This window comes from Podarcis vaucheri, assembly GCF_965113315.1.
Source record: "Podarcis vaucheri genome assembly, chromosome: 13".
Taxonomy (NCBI): Eukaryota; Metazoa; Chordata; class Lepidosauria; order Squamata; family Lacertidae; genus Podarcis; species Podarcis vaucheri.
Window position 1 is genome coordinate 42,746,720 of NC_138751.1, and position 17,770 is coordinate 42,764,489.

The 17,770-nt window shown below is 44.0% G+C and overlaps 1 protein-coding gene across 2 annotated transcripts in view; it reads left to right on the forward strand.

Annotated features, from left to right (window-relative positions):
* The window catches only part of MYO1D (myosin ID), a 184,176-nt gene that overhangs the window by 98,269 nt on the left and 68,137 nt on the right, over positions 1 to 17,770 (forward strand). For both annotated transcript variants that reach the window (XR_014212797.1, XM_082194740.1), the window contains exons 17-19: positions 5,311 to 5,534; positions 6,042 to 6,186; positions 7,326 to 7,430. Coding sequence is in view for 1 of the 2 variants with exons in the window: in XM_082194740.1 (XP_082050866.1) it covers positions 5,311 to 5,534; positions 6,042 to 6,186; positions 7,326 to 7,430 (474 nt within the window). In the remaining variant the exon portion in view is untranslated. The remainder of the gene's footprint in view (positions 1 to 5,310; positions 5,535 to 6,041; positions 6,187 to 7,325; positions 7,431 to 17,770) is intronic.

Here is a 17,770-nt window from a genome sequence, read left to right on the forward strand (position 1 = left end):
ATGAGCAGCAAAAGTAGCATGCTGAAAGGAGATACCTTTGTGGGATAACAGCAACAAGCTTATGTGGTGATGCATACACCAATGCAATATCCTACTTACATTCTCTTTGACCAGTTGTTGTTTCAAATAAGGAGTGGAAATATGTGTGTGGGTGTAGCATTAATGCAGGGTCGCTCAATAGGTTGGTTAGAAAATATAGCATTTAGTCCGACCGCAGGTGGAAGGATGGATTTAAACTCAACGGAGCAGGGTTTCCCCTTGGCTCAGTTTTCGGGGTTGAAGCAAGATTGATGATTTGTTGTTATTGCATGTAGGAAGGTACCGTATTTTTCGCTCTATAAGACGCACCAGACCACAAGACACACCTAATTTTTTGAGGAGGAAAACAAGAAAAAAAAAATCTGAATCCCAGAAGCTAGAACAGCAAGAAGGGTCACTGTGCAGTGATCCCTCTTGCTATTCTGGCTTCTGGGATAGCTGTGCAGCCTGCATTCGCTCCATAAGACGCACATACCTTTCCCCTTACTTTTTAGGAGGGGAAAAGTGAGTCTTATAGAGCGAAAAATACGGTCTATCCTAGCTGCTCTAGGTTGACAGAACTCTTTTCCCATGAAGGTTCACCAGTGCCTTAACCTGAGCGTATTTCAGGAGCAGAGTTTAAAAACCAATCTCTTTGATAAGGATATGATAGCTATGGTCAATTGTTCACAAGTGTTTCTTCATTTAAACTTGATACTTTGCTGTTTTTCATTAACTTATTTTGAGACCCCAAGTCTCTGGAATAGGGTAGGACAGTGGTTTTCAACCAGTGTGCTGTAGCACCCTGGGGTGCCTTGAATGATGGTCAGGGATGCCATGGGCAACCACTTGCCTCTGTCCCTCTTTCCTTCCCCCCTCCTCCTCCTCCCAAAGGCTTGCACAGCTGTTTGTTGCAGCTGCCCTGACCACAACCTCCACAGGTGAATGGTGCCTCTGGGGCTGGCCAGTGGTTGCTGTTTGCCAGGAGCTGAGGCAGCCTCGGAGTAGGCAAGCAGGTGGTTGAGGAAGGCCGGGCAGGCAGGCAGGCAATGTGCTGGCCTTTCTTGTGCTTGCTGTGTGCAATGCCTGCCTGGAAGCTGAGTGCCCAGCGCTGAAGGGGAGCCTTTCCACCATGCAGGCCCAGCAGCGCCCACTGCTGCCTCCCAGTGAAAGGTTCTGGCCTCACGTTCACCTTTGGTCAGTCTCCATTGGGCCGCTAAGGCTGCAGGCATCTTCTTCCTAGGCCCCTGTGGGGCAGTGTGTGGGGCGGCAGCAGTGGCCGGCCGGAGGACTCCCAAGGAGAGGGGAGAGGAGGCTTAGGGAAGACTCCAGGAGGGTGTTCAAAAAAGGGTAGGAGGCTACCAGCTCTGCAGGCAAGAGGTGACATAACAGGGCTCCTGAGCCCCACAGGGGTGCTGCAGAAAGAATGTGGACTCCAAAAGGTTGAAAACCTCTGGGATAGGATACTATCCACAAAAACATAATGGTCTTAAAACAGCCTTACAATGATTCACACATACTGAGTAGCGTTGGCTCTCGTCTTGAGTTTTCTGGAGGTGGGTAGAATTAAAGGGCTGGATATGTTCCAAAACGGATTGCATGATCTTCTCCCAGTTCAGAATCAGTGAGGCTTGCTTATTAATTCATTGTTGGGACTCTGCAGCAAATATTTTCTCTCCCCATCTGTTTGTCCCTTGTTTCATCATTCCTAGCTTGACGTAATCTATGGTTTAGTGAGGCATGCAGGAAGGACCTCCGCTTGACACAAGCTTCCCAAAACAAATAGCTGTGGTGCTAAATTGCCTTGGGTAATTAATTAACCCTACTGTAAATGAAAGTACTGATGCACATCTGTATGGATCCATAAGATGCCAGCTCAGGAGCTGAATCAATTTCCCCAGCCAGCCCCTCAGTGAATTGCAGGGCTGTCAGTTCACCAACAGGAGAAACAAAACAAAAAACCCTTTTCCGTTGAACTCAAAAGAGAGACAAGTATTGCTCTACTGCAACACCAAGCAATTTGAAACAGAGTGCAACCATTGTAGAGTTGCTTGAGAAAGCTTCATCTAATATGGTTGAAATGTAATACGAGTTGCATGGTGAGAATTTGACATCCACATTTGCCATCTCAGCCATTTGACATCCATAGGGTAGAGGAACTGCAGCTATGAAATTCTTCACAGTGGAATGTTCTCCCAAGCAAAGGAAATGATCTTTTCGCCAGATCATGAGAAATGACCACTGAATTTGCCAATGTGTGTTTAGTGTTGTCGTATTATTTCTATTTATTGGACTCCAGAGGGTTCTCCACTCAAGCGTGAGGAACTGCCGTCATCCCCTTCTGCCTCGCTGCCCTCTGCAACTGAAACAATCCCTTTCAAAACACCAGTGGGTGCTGCAGCCTCTCTCCTTCAGATCCCTCTGCCAAACCCACCTTTCTCCCTTAGTAGATAAGAGGGCATTGCTAATGGGATTAGGTCCCACCCTCTGACCTTCAAAGATAGGGATGAAAAAACTGCTTGCTGAAGGACATCAGCCACCCACAAATTCACACACCGTCTTCCTGCCTGAGACAGGGAGGCAAAGTTTTATTGGCACCCTTCAGGGCTTCACCCCCCCCCCAAATGGGGCAGAAGAAATACAAATTTAAAAGAGATCATGAATAAAAGACAGGGAGCCCCAATCCTAAATGCTTGCTTTAGGTTTGTCCCTGTCCTGCTGTTCTTTCCTCTATAAAGCAGTACAGTCAAACCTTGGTTGTCTAATGCAATCCGTTCCGGAAGCACATTTGGCTTCCAAAATGTTCGACAACCAAGGCACGGCTTCCGATTGGTTGCAGGAGCTTCCTGCACTCAAGTGGAAGCTGCGTCAGATGTTCGGCTTCCGAAAAATGTTCAAAACCCGGAGCATTTCCTTCCAGGTTTTCGGCATTCAGGAGCCAAAACATTCCAAAACGGAGGCATTTGGGATCCGAGGTTTGACTGTAGTTAGATAGCTGTTTCTCTGGTCTATTATGACATAGAGGAGCTCTTCAGTGGGCAACGAGGCATCCACCTTTGCTTCACCTGTTCCTTAGGAAAAAGAAGCATTGCTCATGGTCAGCATGACCCCTGGTGATATTCCTTCCTTTGAGTGTAGCAATGAGGTCCACATGAAAGCAGCTCTCCTAAACACTGAGGATGTGGAAGATGCATGGAGCAATAATGCCTATTCCTCCTTCTGTCAAAGCCCTAGGTCTTCATTTTTTGCTTGGGTATTTGACATAAGAGACTCTTGTTCCCTTGTTTTACATATTGCAAATAAGAATGTTGTCCTGTCCACAAGGGGAGAATTGAACTACCCTTCATCCTTCCTTGCAGTAACTTGAATCATAAATCTGAATAATGGCTGGTCAGCCTTTTTCCTGTCTAGGGCAGGGTTCCCCAAGCTTGGGTCTCTGTTGGACTACAACTCCCATCATCCCTAGCTAGCAGGACCAGTGGTCAGGGATGATGAAAATTGTAGTCCAAAAACAGCTGGAGACCCAAGTTTGGGAAACCCTGGTCTAGGCAACATTTTGCTCATGGGCAATTTGCCCTGGCTTCATGCAGTGGGTGGAGCTAAGGGTCAGTGTGGGGAGGGCCCTATCCCCCTCCTCCTTCTTCGCCTTTTCTTCCCTGCCCAGAGGACTACTGGGGAAGGGGCTTATTGCTGCTGACCTGAGCATGTGGAGACAACTTTTGAAATAGGACAAGGACTACAGGTTACCCACCCCTGCTGTAAATAAATGTAACAACAGAATAGCTATACTTAGGAGACTGGTTTCTGTTGTCCTCGCTGTATTATGTAATTCTCCGGTTTATATAGTTGTGTTTTTAAGCGGCAGTGTCTATAGATCCCTTAGTCCTCATCCCTAGATCCAGTTGAGATTCCTACATAGCAGGGGGGTGGACTGGATCACCCTTCGGGACCCCTTCCAGCCCTACAGTTCTATGATTCCGTGATCCCCAAACAAAATTAAGCCCGAGTCAACTTACCTTTGCTTGTCTGTTTACTCCGTCACCTTTACCTCTCCTTCCCTCTTGGGATTTAGATAGAGAGATGCTTGGAGCAGTACCTTGTCTATTGGTACGCTCCTTCATCAAGGGCCATGTCTGGCAGTGGCACAATATAAATAATGATAGAGGGAGAATTGGGTTGGCACTTTTCTAACTCTGTCTCCCCACAATTAATTAACTCTGCAGCATGGCATGACAAGGGAGCACTGGCAGTAGACCTCTGTATTGTTACTATTTATTAGATTTCTTCCCCACCCTTCAGTATCGTGTCCCGGGGCAGGTGGCGGCAATGTGAAAATGCAATATTAAATTCAGTTAAAATGATTTATCATCAGAGGAGTAGGGTGGGTCCTAAGGGACTTCCAGGCGGCAGCTCTTCAATGTCCTGAAGAGCATTTTGCCCCTCTCCATGCGTAGCTGAAGCAGAATAAACTATGCAGATGTGATTATTTTTTTTGCATAATTCACATAGCTTGTGTAAATCAGGCTTCTTGGTACAGGATCTGGACTATTTATTTAATATGAAGTATACGAGGCTTCTTGCACAGTGCTTCATTTTGTGTATATATACAAGCAAAGGCTGGTGGGGTGAGTGGCAGGTGCTGTCTGGCATGTATACTCAAGTATACAGTGGTACCTCAGTTTTCAAGTGTCTCAGAGGCCGAACATTTCGATTTTCAAATGCCAAAAACCCATAGTACAGTGGTACCTTGGTTCTTGAACTTAATCCGTTCTGGGAGTCTGTTCGACTCCCCGAAACCATTCAAAAACCAAGGTGCGGCTTCTGATTGGCTGCAGGAGCTTTCTGCACTCAAGCAGAAGCCACGTTGGACATTCAGCTTCCAAAAAACATTTGCAAACCGGAACACTTATTTCCGGGTTTGCGGTGTTCGGGAGCTGATTTGTTCAACAACTAAGCTGTTCGAAAACCAAGGCACCACGGTAATTGCTTCCGTTTTTGAACGTGCCTCAGAAGTCGAATGGCTTCTGCTGTGGGGTTTTTTTTTTAAATTTTCTCCACTGACTTTGCAGCCTAGCCCTTTGCACCTCGGTTGTCGAACATTTTGGAAGTCAAACGGTCTTCCAGAACGGATTACGTTCGACAACCAAGGTACCTCTGTATTGTGAAAGGCATGCTCCATTTGCACTATTACTTTGTAGCGATACATGAAATATTGAGTAGGAAGAAGGAAACTACTCATAACCCCCCCCCCCCATTTCTATTGTCCTAACTTTTTTGCGGGGGCTTCTATAGGTTTGGAGGGGCACACTGGCCCGCCTGCGCTACAAGAGAACCCGAGCCGCCCTCAAGATCATAAAGTGCTACCGCCGATACAAAGTGAAGTCGTATATCTGCGAGGTTGCCCGGCGATTTCACAACGTGAAGTCTATGAAAGGCTACGGCAAGCATGTGAGATGGCCCACCCCACCCAAAGTGCTGAGGCGGTTTGAAGAGGCTCTGCAGGCAATCTATCACAGGTAGGAATCGAAGGCAGTTTGTTTCTTGGGCTACGGAGCAGGAACATTACCTGATACTGCCAGGTACAGTGTAACCTCGAAAGCCAAATGCCTTGCAACCCAAACGTTTTGGCTTCTGAACGATCAAAAACCAGAAGCGATTGTTCCATTTTTCGAAGGTTTTTTGGAAGCCAAATGTCCGGCGCGGCTCCCAATTGGCTGCAGGAAGCTCCAATTGGAAGCCGTGCCTTGATTTTTGAACGGTTCTGGGAGCCGAACGCATTCTGTTCGAAAACCAAGGTACAACTGTATTGTATTTGAGAAAGTGGCAAGCACCATTTAAGGATGTGGCGGCCGCAGAATAAAGCCAGCCTGTGATTATTTTTAGTTATGCCAATCAATTGGTGAGTGGGATTGCAGAATTGTTTGTATGAAAATGCTGATAACTATTTAATTGGGCAACCTTATATTCCAATCCCTGTGCTAGTCTGATGTGCAATTGCTTCTGGTTTGTTTGTTTTTCCCCAGGTGGAGGGCACATGAACTCATCAAGAGCATTCCCCCCAAGGATGTGCCTCAGATCAGGGCAAAGGTGGCAGCAGTGGAAGTGCTGAAGGGCCACCGAAGTGATATGGGGATCCAAAGAGCCTGGCAGGGCAACTACATTGCATTGGTAAGTATAGCAGAACACACAAAATGTCAGTCATTGCGTTCTGTGATACCACAAAGATAAAAAGCACCACTTTAGCTAATGGGGCCTCCCGCTGCTGCCACGCCGCCAGAGCACCATTTCTGTTCTCATCCTGAAGCAAAGTTCTTAACCCGAGGTACTATTTCTGGGTTAGCGGAGTCTGTAACCTGAAGCGGCTGTAACCTGAAGCGTCTGTAACCCGAGGTACCACTTCATACTATTAGCTGGAGAAAAATAGTGGGAGAGCGCAGTTCCCTTTCTGGGGTCTTTCCATGAGCTTCTGTTTGGAAACAAGGATGTTGGATTAGCACAAATGTCCTTCTAGTCTAGAAAGACATTTGTGCTTAGTCCAGTAGTGCTGCTCTTCTGTGTTCTGTGACCATGCTTGAAAAGAAGGCCCCATATATGCATTGGGTTCTGCAATCTATTGTATGAAAAACAAACAGAATGCAGGACAGAACAAACTTGTATGCCTCCTTAAAATGCCCACTCACTCCCATCTTTCAGGGATGTAGAAACCACGGCCAAGCCCTTTCATAAGAAAAGCACCGGATCAGACTGAAGCCTGTTGTCTGGTTCTCACAGTCGCAGGCCTATGGGAAACAAGCAGGGCCAGATTGCAACAACAAACACTCTCCCCACTTGTGATTCCCAAAAGCTGTTATTCAGGAGGACACTTTATTTCAGGCTTCCTGAACCTCGGCCCTCTAGATGTTTTTGGCCTACATGATCCCTAGCTAGCAGGACCAGTGGTCAGGGATTTGCAGTCTCAAAACATCTAAAGGGCCGAGGTTGAGGAAGCCTGCTTTATTTGCTGCCTTGTTCAGAAAACCTAGGAAATTCAACTCCATAATTAAAAGACTGATGGCCATCTCTTACCTGAGCAGTTCTAACATATCCTGCTCTAACATAGTCTCTGTTTAAGAACTGCAACCTTTGGAATCAAGGAGGTGCTGGGCTTGGAATGCTGTCTTTGTGTTGAAGGATTGCAATTGCGGTGTTGTTACAAATGTATATTTGAGACTTCTTTAGCTGGCTGACCTGGAATGGTAAAGATGCTGCTGCCCTTGCTTTAATGATGAAGACAAATTACCTGCCTGTCTTCCCGTTTGCTCCTTTAGAATCCAGATAACCCTCAGGCTGCAGGCTCATTCGTCCCCATTGCCAATGAGTTGAAACGAAAAGACAAGTTCATGAATGTTCTCTTCTCGTCTCACGTCCGCAAGGTAAGCACAGCAACTGCTGCAGAAGGACGTTGAAAGCCTCTGGAAAGTAAGGGGAGGGGAGGGTTTCATCAAGAGGCTTTTGCATTGCTGAAGCTCAGGTAAGGGAATTTTGAAATACTGGGGGAAAATGAAATTATTTCAAAAAGAGGATAGTATTTAGAGCTAGGAAAGTGAGAAAACGGTCAGCAAAACAGGTGAGGATTGGGGGAATCAAACTTAAAATTTATTGTAAAGAAGTTCAAAACGGGTTGAACGTGAATAGAATAAAGAAGACCTACATTGGGGCGCTGAATTTGTGTGCATTTTGAGCAGATCTACTTTTGCAATAGTCCTTCAGCTCTGCTGCGTTAAGCAGATGAGCTCAGGGAGTTACAGAGAGATCTCCTTTGAAATGCAAAGGGCAGATCCATACTAAAAAGCTTCTTCGCAGGCACCTTTGGTCTGGTGCTGGCATCATGTCCTTTGATTCCTGGGTAACTTGCTTGGGAGAGCTGCTTGATGCCTTCGCCTTTATTCTGCAGAATTTTGCAGGATCCCATTCCTCCAGCCCTATGCTTTTAAAACACACTCAACCTGAGAAATCTGGAGTTTTGGGGTGAAACGTTATCAGTAAGGTGATGATATATAGTTGTACCTCCCCATCTGCTTTAGGTGACATTGCCAAGGTCCTAAATAGATTCTAAATGGGATGGCTAATGACCAGTAAATTGAGGTTCAGTCCAGATAAGACCAAAGTATGGCTGATTAATGATACACTTGAGCAAGGAAATCAGATTCAACCTGTTCTACATGGGGGGGGGGGTTGCCCTCCCTCCCAAAGGATCATGTTCTCATCTTGGAAGTGCTTTTAAATCTGGATGATCAAGTTATCTTTTGTGGCCTCTGGCACGTCGTTCAGCAGCTTTGGCTGATTCAGCAGCTGTGGCCAATCCTGGAAAAAACACGACCTGTCCTCAGTTATTCATGCCCTTAAAGAATCTAGATTGCATTACTGCATTGTGCTCCACGTGATGTTGCTTTGAACACGTATCTAGAAGCTACAACTGGTGTGAAATGCAAAACCTTGTTTGCCAACTGCCTCATGCCCTAGGAAACATTTCTTTACAAACTAAGCTGACTGCCAGTTAGTTTACAAGCAGAATTCAGAATTTCCATTTTGCCATTTAAAGCCTTAAATGTCTTAGAACAATAGTACCTGAAAGATCACCAGCTCCCACATAAATCTGCTCACCTCATAAGATTCTTGTCTGAGGCCCTGCTCTGTGCCCCCACATTTTGAAGCAAGGTGTGCGGCAATAAGGAACAAGGCCTTTCCAGTTGTGAAGCTGCTCTTCACACAATTCATTCCTTCACAATTCCCGCTCTATGTTAGAAAGAGATTGAAATCAGTACTGCTCCCCTCAGTTTTTATTGAGAATCAGTATTGCTGATGTTTTCACTGCATCATATTTTGTTTTAAGGTATGTGTTTTTATTGTGCTAGCTCCATTGTGAATCAGTTTTGTTTGAGAGGTGGAATATAAATAATTTAAATATATATCCCTTCACCGGGGATGGCACCCATAATAGCTGGCCAGAGCAGACACAATACTGCATATTCTCCTGACTGAGGTTAGGAGATCAGTAACCCACCTGAGATTTGAATATTCCTTTCCCCTCTTATCTCTTACCATCAAGGTTGCAATTTCCCCCACTTATATTTTGGGTATCAACATGGTTAGCATACATGAATTAACCACGGTTAGCTGCCACTCTTCAGTTTAGAGACGTTGTTAGAACCAGATTAGCAAAATCAGGTCTGAGCTAAAAATGGTTAGGGTTAAAATCTGTTTGCATGTAACACTAACCATAGCTTGCTCCAGAAATGGAAGGGAGAAAGACTCACATTCAACAGCGGAGGGCAAATTATAGGATACTTCTGATTTTGTAATCATGATCAGCTAGGGTTGTGTTTGCCTTGCACTAGCCTGGCTTGTTGTCTAACCTTGGTTAAGATTTCAAATGTGTTGTGAACCCATGGTTTAATTTGCTGAACCCCACCCTACCCCCCAAATGGTGTAAGGGGATGACCTGCTTCTCCCCTTTTAAGCAGGAGTCTGGAGAGAACACAAAATTGCCTTAACTGTGGCTTGCTCAGTGCTGATATAACACACAACCATAGCTGCACATCCCAATTTGGGGCTAATCCTTAACTGTGTGTAGCATTTAATTATGGTTAAGTTCAATGTCTGTATAAGGGCATTTCTTAGGTTTGGTAGTATTTTCTTCAGCTTGGGTGTATGTAGAATATAGCGGAGGGTCGTAAAATACTACCTTGGTTTATTCAGTTGACATTTGGGAAGGGTGTGTGTGGATCAGTGCAAATAGTGCTATATAGTAATTACTCCCCCTCCCTGCAAGGTAGAAGAATGATGAGCAAAGGAGAATTCATCTGCTCTCTGTCCTTGAGTGCCTCTAAATCCCTTGCATGTACCTGCTTTAAAGGATGCTTCAATCTGAATTTGTGTTAGGACTGACAAGCCGCATCTTTGTCAGGGAGTTTTTCTGGAATGTATTTTCTCTCTGTGTGTTACATAATTTTAATCTCTTTAAATCTTTTCTCACATCCTTCCTGATTCAGATTTCCAAGCATAATGTAACAAAGCCCTTTACCCTTTGAGTTGCAAAAGATTTGTTTGGTTTTGATTGGTTTAAACTCTAATGAAAACGTACTCGAAATAGACAGCCAAACAGAAAGCTTTTTGTGATTGGCGATGTAGATTTTGATTGATAATGGGATCCCTCCACAGATGTGAGTACAAAAATGTGTGTTCACGATCTCCAGATTCTTCCTCAAGGAAGCAACAGTGCTGTGCTTTGAGTACACTGTGCAGCTCTCTAATGGATATGCAATTTTTTCTTGCTCTGTTTGTATTCTTTCTTTTTTCAAGCTGTGTTTTTGCAGGAAAGGATAAATAAAGGAAGCAACTACATCAGGCTACATCAGGGAGAAACAGAAAGTCTGTATAGGGCACAGAAAGTTTCCTCCCCACATCCTGCCTAAAGACTAAGATAAATATGACATCTTTCCCCAACTTTTCTACCACCAGCAGCACTCTGAGAAATCATTGATCTGCGCATGTGTAACATGTGAACTGTTATGTGGCCATAAAACATTAACTTTGCTTTGAAAATAGAATTTTATTAATTAATAAAAACATTAAATTAATTAATTTTATTAATTAAAATCAATTGCACTGGCTGTTTGCTTCTGAATCCTAAACAGTTTGACACTAAATTACTTAGTGGACCACTGGCACCCATATGAGCCTGCTTCAAGCCCCAAGAACGGCCACAGAGGTCTTGCTCACAGACTCACCAGTAGTAACAGTCAGGCTGGTGGAAATACAAGACAGGACCTTTATGGTGATGGCCACTTACCTATGGAATTCCCTCCAACAAAAGGTGCATTTGGCCTCATCCCTGCTTTCTCTTAGGCAGGCCATAAAAATGTTTCTTTTCCATTAGCCTTTGATTAGGTAGCTTGTGTGGGTTTTAAACTTGCTTTTAACGTTGTTAGTACAGTCTTACCTTGGATCCCAAACGCCTTGCGACTCAAACGCCTTGGCTCCCAAACGCCGCAAACCCGGAAGTGAGTGTTCCAGTTTGTGAACATTCTTTGGAACCCAACATCTGACATGGCTTCCGATTGGTTGCAGGAGCTTCCTGCAGCCAATCAGAAGCTGCACCTTGGTTTCCGAATGTTTTGGAAGTCGAACGGATTCTGTTAGATAACCAGGGTACGACTGCACTGTGGTATCTGCTGGCGCAGGTTGGCTGGGTGTGATATGCTTGTTTTGTTTTTTTGCTGCTCTGTTCGCTTTTAGATGCTAAAAATGTATCATTGGTGTTTGGCTCTAGTGGTTGGATTGGTAATGCTGTTTTATTGCGTTTTGTCATCATTATTTGTGAGCCACTTTAAAAGGGCTTCAGTTTTTAAAAGCAGCGTAAAAATCACTTAAATAATAATAATAATAAAGAGCAGCCACAAGCAAATCTGGCCTTCAATCCCAAAATCTCAAGGCTCTTTTTCACTCTAACTCTGAATTTCCATTTCAGTCTCCTTTGCTCTGCATGAGCATGTCTTCTTTCAACTGCTATTGTTCTCTTCCCTCTTTCTTTTAATGCATTTGGCTATGCTGCTTCCTATGTTGATAACAGCCTGCTTTTTCACATCAGTCCCACAGCCCTTTCCCTAACAGCCAAAGCCAAGTGTTTTTTGCACTTTCGGCACAGTTCCCCTTCTCCCCCCGCCCCCTTTCTTCATCCCTGTCAGGTTTTGTCCTTGCCCATTTGTCCTCTCCATTTAACAAACAATAACTTCACACTCTGCAAAGATGTAGAGAGGAAAAGGCAGGCACAGATTCCTCACACTCACAGTGAGCATCTGCTGTTCTGCTGCTGATTGGGAATTCCTGGTGTATGTCCCTGCATGTTTTTAAAGGAGGTATCTCTGCTTTTCCCATTTCCTACATTGGTATGTTGGGGAAACACTGGTGTCACTGCTTATTGCAGCTAAAAGTGTGAAGCACTCCTGAAACAGCAGTGATGGTGTTAATGGCTTTGTACTGATCAGCATGCAGGGCACACTGTCAACACTAAGTAGATGCTTAGTCAAGAAGTGGCCAGGTTAGGGGAATTGCAGAGCAGAAAGCAGGCTGCTTTTCTGCTTACAGACAACAAATAAGAGAGAAGAAGTGAAGGGTATAAAAAGTGGAATATTGGGTGCTTAGTATCTGATGTATGGAAGTGAGAGCTGGACCATAAAGAAGGCTGATCGCTGAAGAATTGATGCTTTTGAATTATGGTGCTGGAGGAGACTCAATGGACTGCAAGAAGATCAAACCTCTCCATTCTGAAGGAAATCAGCCCTGAGTGCTCACTGGAAGGACAGATCCTGAAGCTGAGGCTCCAATACTTTGGCCACCTCATGAGAAGAGAAGACTCCCTGGAAAAGACCCTGATGTGGGGAAAGAGAGAAGGGGACGACAGAGGACGAGATGGTTGGACAGTGTTCTCGAAGCTACCAGCATGAGTTTGACCAAACTGCAGGAGGCAGTGGAAGACAGGAGTGCCTGGCGTGCTCTGGTCCACGGGGTCACGAAGAGTCGGACACGACTAAACGACTAAACAACAACAAGTATCTGTTGCCTTCAGGCAGAATTTGCAGTTGCTCTTTTGCTTGATGCTCTTGTGCAGGGGTCAGCAAACTTTTTCAGCAAGGGGCCGGTCCACTCTCCCTCAGACCTTGTGGGGGGCTGGACTTAATTTTTCTGGGGGGGGGGGGATAAAAAATGAATGAATTCCTGTGCCCCACAAATAACCCAGAGATGCATTTTAAATAAAAGGACATATTCTACTCATGTAAAAACATGCTGATTCCCGGACCATCCGTGGGCCGGATCCAGCCCCCGAACCTTAGTTGCCTCTTGTGGAAGTGAGAGCATGTGTGAGGCCTCAGTATCTCCAGTTAAAAGTTTTTTTAAAAAAAGAATAGTAAGACTGGTGAATATTATGGCATGGTCTTTAGGGCACATGATGAAGCTACTTTGCTAAAGCTAAGCAGGTTTGAGTCTATGCCCAGGTGGGAGAACCTGGAAACTCCCATGCATATTGCTTTGAGTTCCATGAAGGAAGAAGGGTGGGACAGAAATGTAATAATAAGAATAAATAGGTAATATAAAGATGCCTACCAAAATTCAGCAGAAAGACTTAGAGCAGTGTTTTTCACCAGTGGGCCTCAGTTCACCCAATGCCTTCTCCCTTGCCTGCCCCATCCCTTGGCCATGCCGTATAGCCTTTTGTTTGGACCACTGCCAGCAGCTGAATGAAGGTGTCCGGGGGACAGAGGGGAGAATGGATGGAAAATCTCCCTCTGAGAGGATAGGACCAGAGAGTGCACTGGAAGAAATCAGAAAGAGAAATACATGGTTAAGTTGAAGCAAATGAAACAAAAATAAATTAAGAATAAAAAAGGAAAGCTGTTGTAGGAAGATGAAGTAAATAAAAGGAGCAGCAAGAAGTGATGAAACAAACCAACACTGGTGGAAGGAAAGGTTACAAATTAAGTGTGAAAGGAGAAGGGGAGAAGAAATTCAGGAGATGAGTAAAAATACTCTGAGATGCATGGGGACAGGGGGGAAAGAAATATAATAAATAAATAAATCCTTTTCCATTTAGTGACTCTGGATCAGCATATTCTGCCTAAAATGGAGTGGCTGTCGCAGTACCTCCAGAATCAAAGTCGACTTAGTTTGAGAAAAGCTGAGTTATACAACTCCTTGCCACAAGGAAATCACTAGGCAAAGAATTTAACCATATCCAAAGAGGGATTAGCTATAATTGGGAAAAGATGTTGGTAATTGCCAGCTGATTATGCCAAACTCTGCCTCCGTCCGCCACCATTTTGTGACTGGTTCTACCCCTGTAGTGCCACTTTTTGGCAAATGGGCCTCAGTAATTTTAAGCTTTCTCAAGTGAGAAATGGGGTTTGAGAGCCCCTGACGTAGAGTATGTTATTATTCCTAATTCTTTTGAGCCACCCAGAAAATAAATATTGTTGATAGCCATAAAAATGGTTCATTAGTTCTAAATAAAAAAATAAAGTGAAAATAAATATAATACTGGCCTGGATGAATATGAATTCTCTGCCCCACACGAGCCTCTTCTCAAATTAAAAAATTGGCATCCATAAAAAATGGAATATATATAAGTGTCTGAGTTAACTCATAAATGATCTGCTTTGTGTTTGAATAAGTGGTTCTGTAGCCCCTTGAACAACTAAGATTTAATCAAATATTCCTGAGATGATGCACTTTTCTAACACCCTCCTTGTTTTCCAAAACTTTCCTCCAGGTTCCTGCAAGAACCAGCTGCCCATAATTAGTAACCCATGATTTCGAAACTTTATTTTATACACATGCTGGGGGGTTATTTTACCCAACAAACATCATGCTAGCCCTTACGACTGTCAGCTGGTAACAAGAAAGACCTTCTTTGAAAGGAATGCCCTACCTTCCTGCATGAGCTGCTTTTTCATACTGTTAAACATACATGTTTAACCAATCTCTTTACCAAATACCTTCCAGATAATCTTCCAGATTAGTTGTCCTGGGTAGAGATAGCTATAGCAGAATTGCTGGAGGGTGTGACATTAGAGAACCAAGCTAGAACTGTCATGTTCTGTACAAAGTTGGCAAGACTGACAGGTTGAAAGAGTGAATGACATGTACTTCTAAATGTGAGAAGAATATGGGTGAGCAAGCTTGCAGAATCTTGAAAGGTTATTGTCAAGAACATAAAGAACCACCCTTTTATTTCTTTCTGAAGATTTAATTTGTCGCAAAGCGGAAAGAAAAGATCAGCAACTTGGCTTACTTACTAGAGTCCATTTGCTCTGCAGGTGTTTTGTGCAGTTTGGCAACTCTGCTTGTCGAGTAGTTAAGTTTGGATAGTTTGGATTTTGTTTTTTTGCGGTGCATTAAAGTAGAAACTTGGAACTTAACGGCTTTGAGATCCTTCCTTGGTCTTCTGGTCTCAAATTCTGCAGGTGTAGCATAAGTCAAGATACTGGGCGAGATACTCATTTCTGCTGTGCTCAGAATCTACATGGGGCCTCTGATGTGCATATAAAACTCAGCATGAGTTTCCCTGTTCTCTTCAGTACAAAGGACAGCTCCGTGTGTGCAAGGCAGGATGCTGACTTTAAGAGAAAGTTACTACATTCTTGCTTTCATGGCACTCTTTGTGTACGCTAGTTACTGGGCTAGAGCTACAATATCTGTTGAAATGCTTGATCTAATAAATTGGTCTGCTGTCTCTGAGATGCTCTTGCAATCTACTTTGTCACCATTTTGTTGTTGTTTAGTCGTTTAGTCGTGTCCCACTCTTCGTGACCCCATGGACCAGAGCACGCCAGGCACTCCTGTCTTCCACTGCCTCCCGCAGTTTGCTCAAACTCATGTTAGTCGCTTCAAAACACTGTCCAACCATCTCGTCCTCTGTCATCCCCTTATCCTTGTGCCCTCCATCTTTCCCCACATCAGGGTCTTTTCCAGGCAGTCTTCTCTTCTCATGAGGTGGCCAAAGTATTGGAGCCTCAGCTTCAGGATCCCATAATAGGTAGCCTGTACACTTGATATAGCATTGACTTCTTCTCCCTTCCTTCCTCCCACCCACTCACTCCACAAACATGGGACACATCCTTAAAATAATTAGTCCTTTCATAATGGCTCTTGTGAAATCACGTAAGGTCAAGACACTTTTACTCTGTGTGTGTGTGTGTGTGTGTGTGTGTGTGTGTGTGGTAGTAATCATGGTGAGATATTCAGTCTTGTGGACTAAACAGTGTAACAGACTTTGAAGATTGCTGTTGGAAGCGAAGAAGGCAATCAATCCCCTGACATGGTCAGAGCAGCTGTATGTTTATGGCAATCAATAAGCACACAAGTGTTTCACTTGTTTGTCAGTAGTACATTTTCCACTTGGCCATAGTGGCTGAGGAAGCCCATCTTCGTGAATGCCTTGAAGCAGCAGGGACAGAGCAAATCAGGTGTTGATTATTCATAGCAATGGAAGAAGTGGTAATCAAAGAGAATCAAGGCTTCCCTTTGCTCTTCTTTGTCTTTCTGTGTTTCTGATTGATGTAGTGGAGCTTTCCATGTTGAAGATGGTGCTGTTAAATGCATAAATATATGGCACGTGCAGTGTGTACTGGCAATTAGTACTGCTGCAGAAGACAAGACCTAGTTTCCCATCTGTCATCTCTTGGCTAGATGGTTCTTCAGAGCATTGCCTGCTCTCTGTGTTTGACACCTAAACCTCTTAGCTGATTTTGAGTTACTGATACAAGTGACAAGCTACCTGGAAAGGGTGAGGTGTCCTACCTTTGCACAGATTTAAGGGATTATTTGACTCTGTTAAAGAGAGCATGCTGCTTGTCTGAAGGACTCAAGGTGGTTACCAATAAAGGAGATACTAATTGTGTAATTTGGGCTCCTGCCAAATAGTAGGATGAAGTCAGAAAGGCTTTAGGCCTTGGAGAGGGCTTCCTTGTTCATCATTATCTCCACAGGCAGCTGGGTTTTATTTTTATTTTTAAATTGTACAGAACCTAGAAAACTGTAGATACATCATTATTATTATTATTAATAATAATAACAACAACAACAACAACAACAATAATAATAATATAATTTATGCATTGCTGCTTGTCCTATTCTCATTAGTTAGGGTGAACAATTCTTCTAAGATTTATCCTTCTTCTTTATAGTGAAAATGATTTCTGTACATATGCATGTGCACACACACGCAAATATACCCCTCTGATTTTTGGGCATGGGGAAACTTGTTCTGCATTCCAAACCATCTCTTACTGAAATCCATTGGAGTAGTCTTTTGTTCTTTCTCCTCCTGCTACATCCAGCCATGTGGAATAGATAGATAGATAGATAGATGATAGATATAGGCAACCCGTCTTCAAGGCTATGCTTTGAACTATCATTTTAATTCCGTTTGCCCAGCTGGATGCCTGTCAATAGCAAGTTGGAAGGGAAAACTGATCTAATGGTGCATTTCTCAGCAGGGGACTCAATTGTGGTTTACTGAATCCCAGTGGCATCCTCAATTAATTTCAGATTTGGAGTCTTTAGCTGTAAAAGTAGTAACAAGTGGGTTTCCTTTCACTGATGGAAATGGTTTCAGTCCCATTTTGGAAACTGTTAGCAAACAGTATGTTTCACGTTGCTAGCATTACAAATGTAATGGTAATTTAGAAATGGTGCTGTTCTGCCCACACACACACACACACACAGCAGAATATCCTGCCATTTGCTATCTTTAGAGTTGTCACAGCAAGGCATGAGCCTTCCTGTTACAAAAGGCATCCAGAGTTGACATCTTTAGGGCGTTCCCGGATAATGCTAGTTTACATAGATGCTGTACATATGTGAACCCATGTTACTTCACGGTGGCCATAATCAAAACAGTAAAAACTTCAATGAAATCAATCTGAAAAACCAAGTAGCCTACCATAAACCAGTTAACAGAAAAGTGAGGTTATTGCACTGCATAATAGCAGGGGCTCAGACAGCCCCCCTGAAAGCCTCATGACTAGGTGACAAAACAAAATTTAGGGGGAGGCCATGCTATGATGTTGATTCCATGATGTTATGCACTGTTCCTCTCGTCCACCAGCTGCAATTTAATCAGCTTGGGAATCTGGAGCAGTACCCCCAATACTGATTGAAGGAGAGAAGTAGCCAGGTCCCAAGCCATTAGGGCAGGCGTGGGGAATGAGTGGGG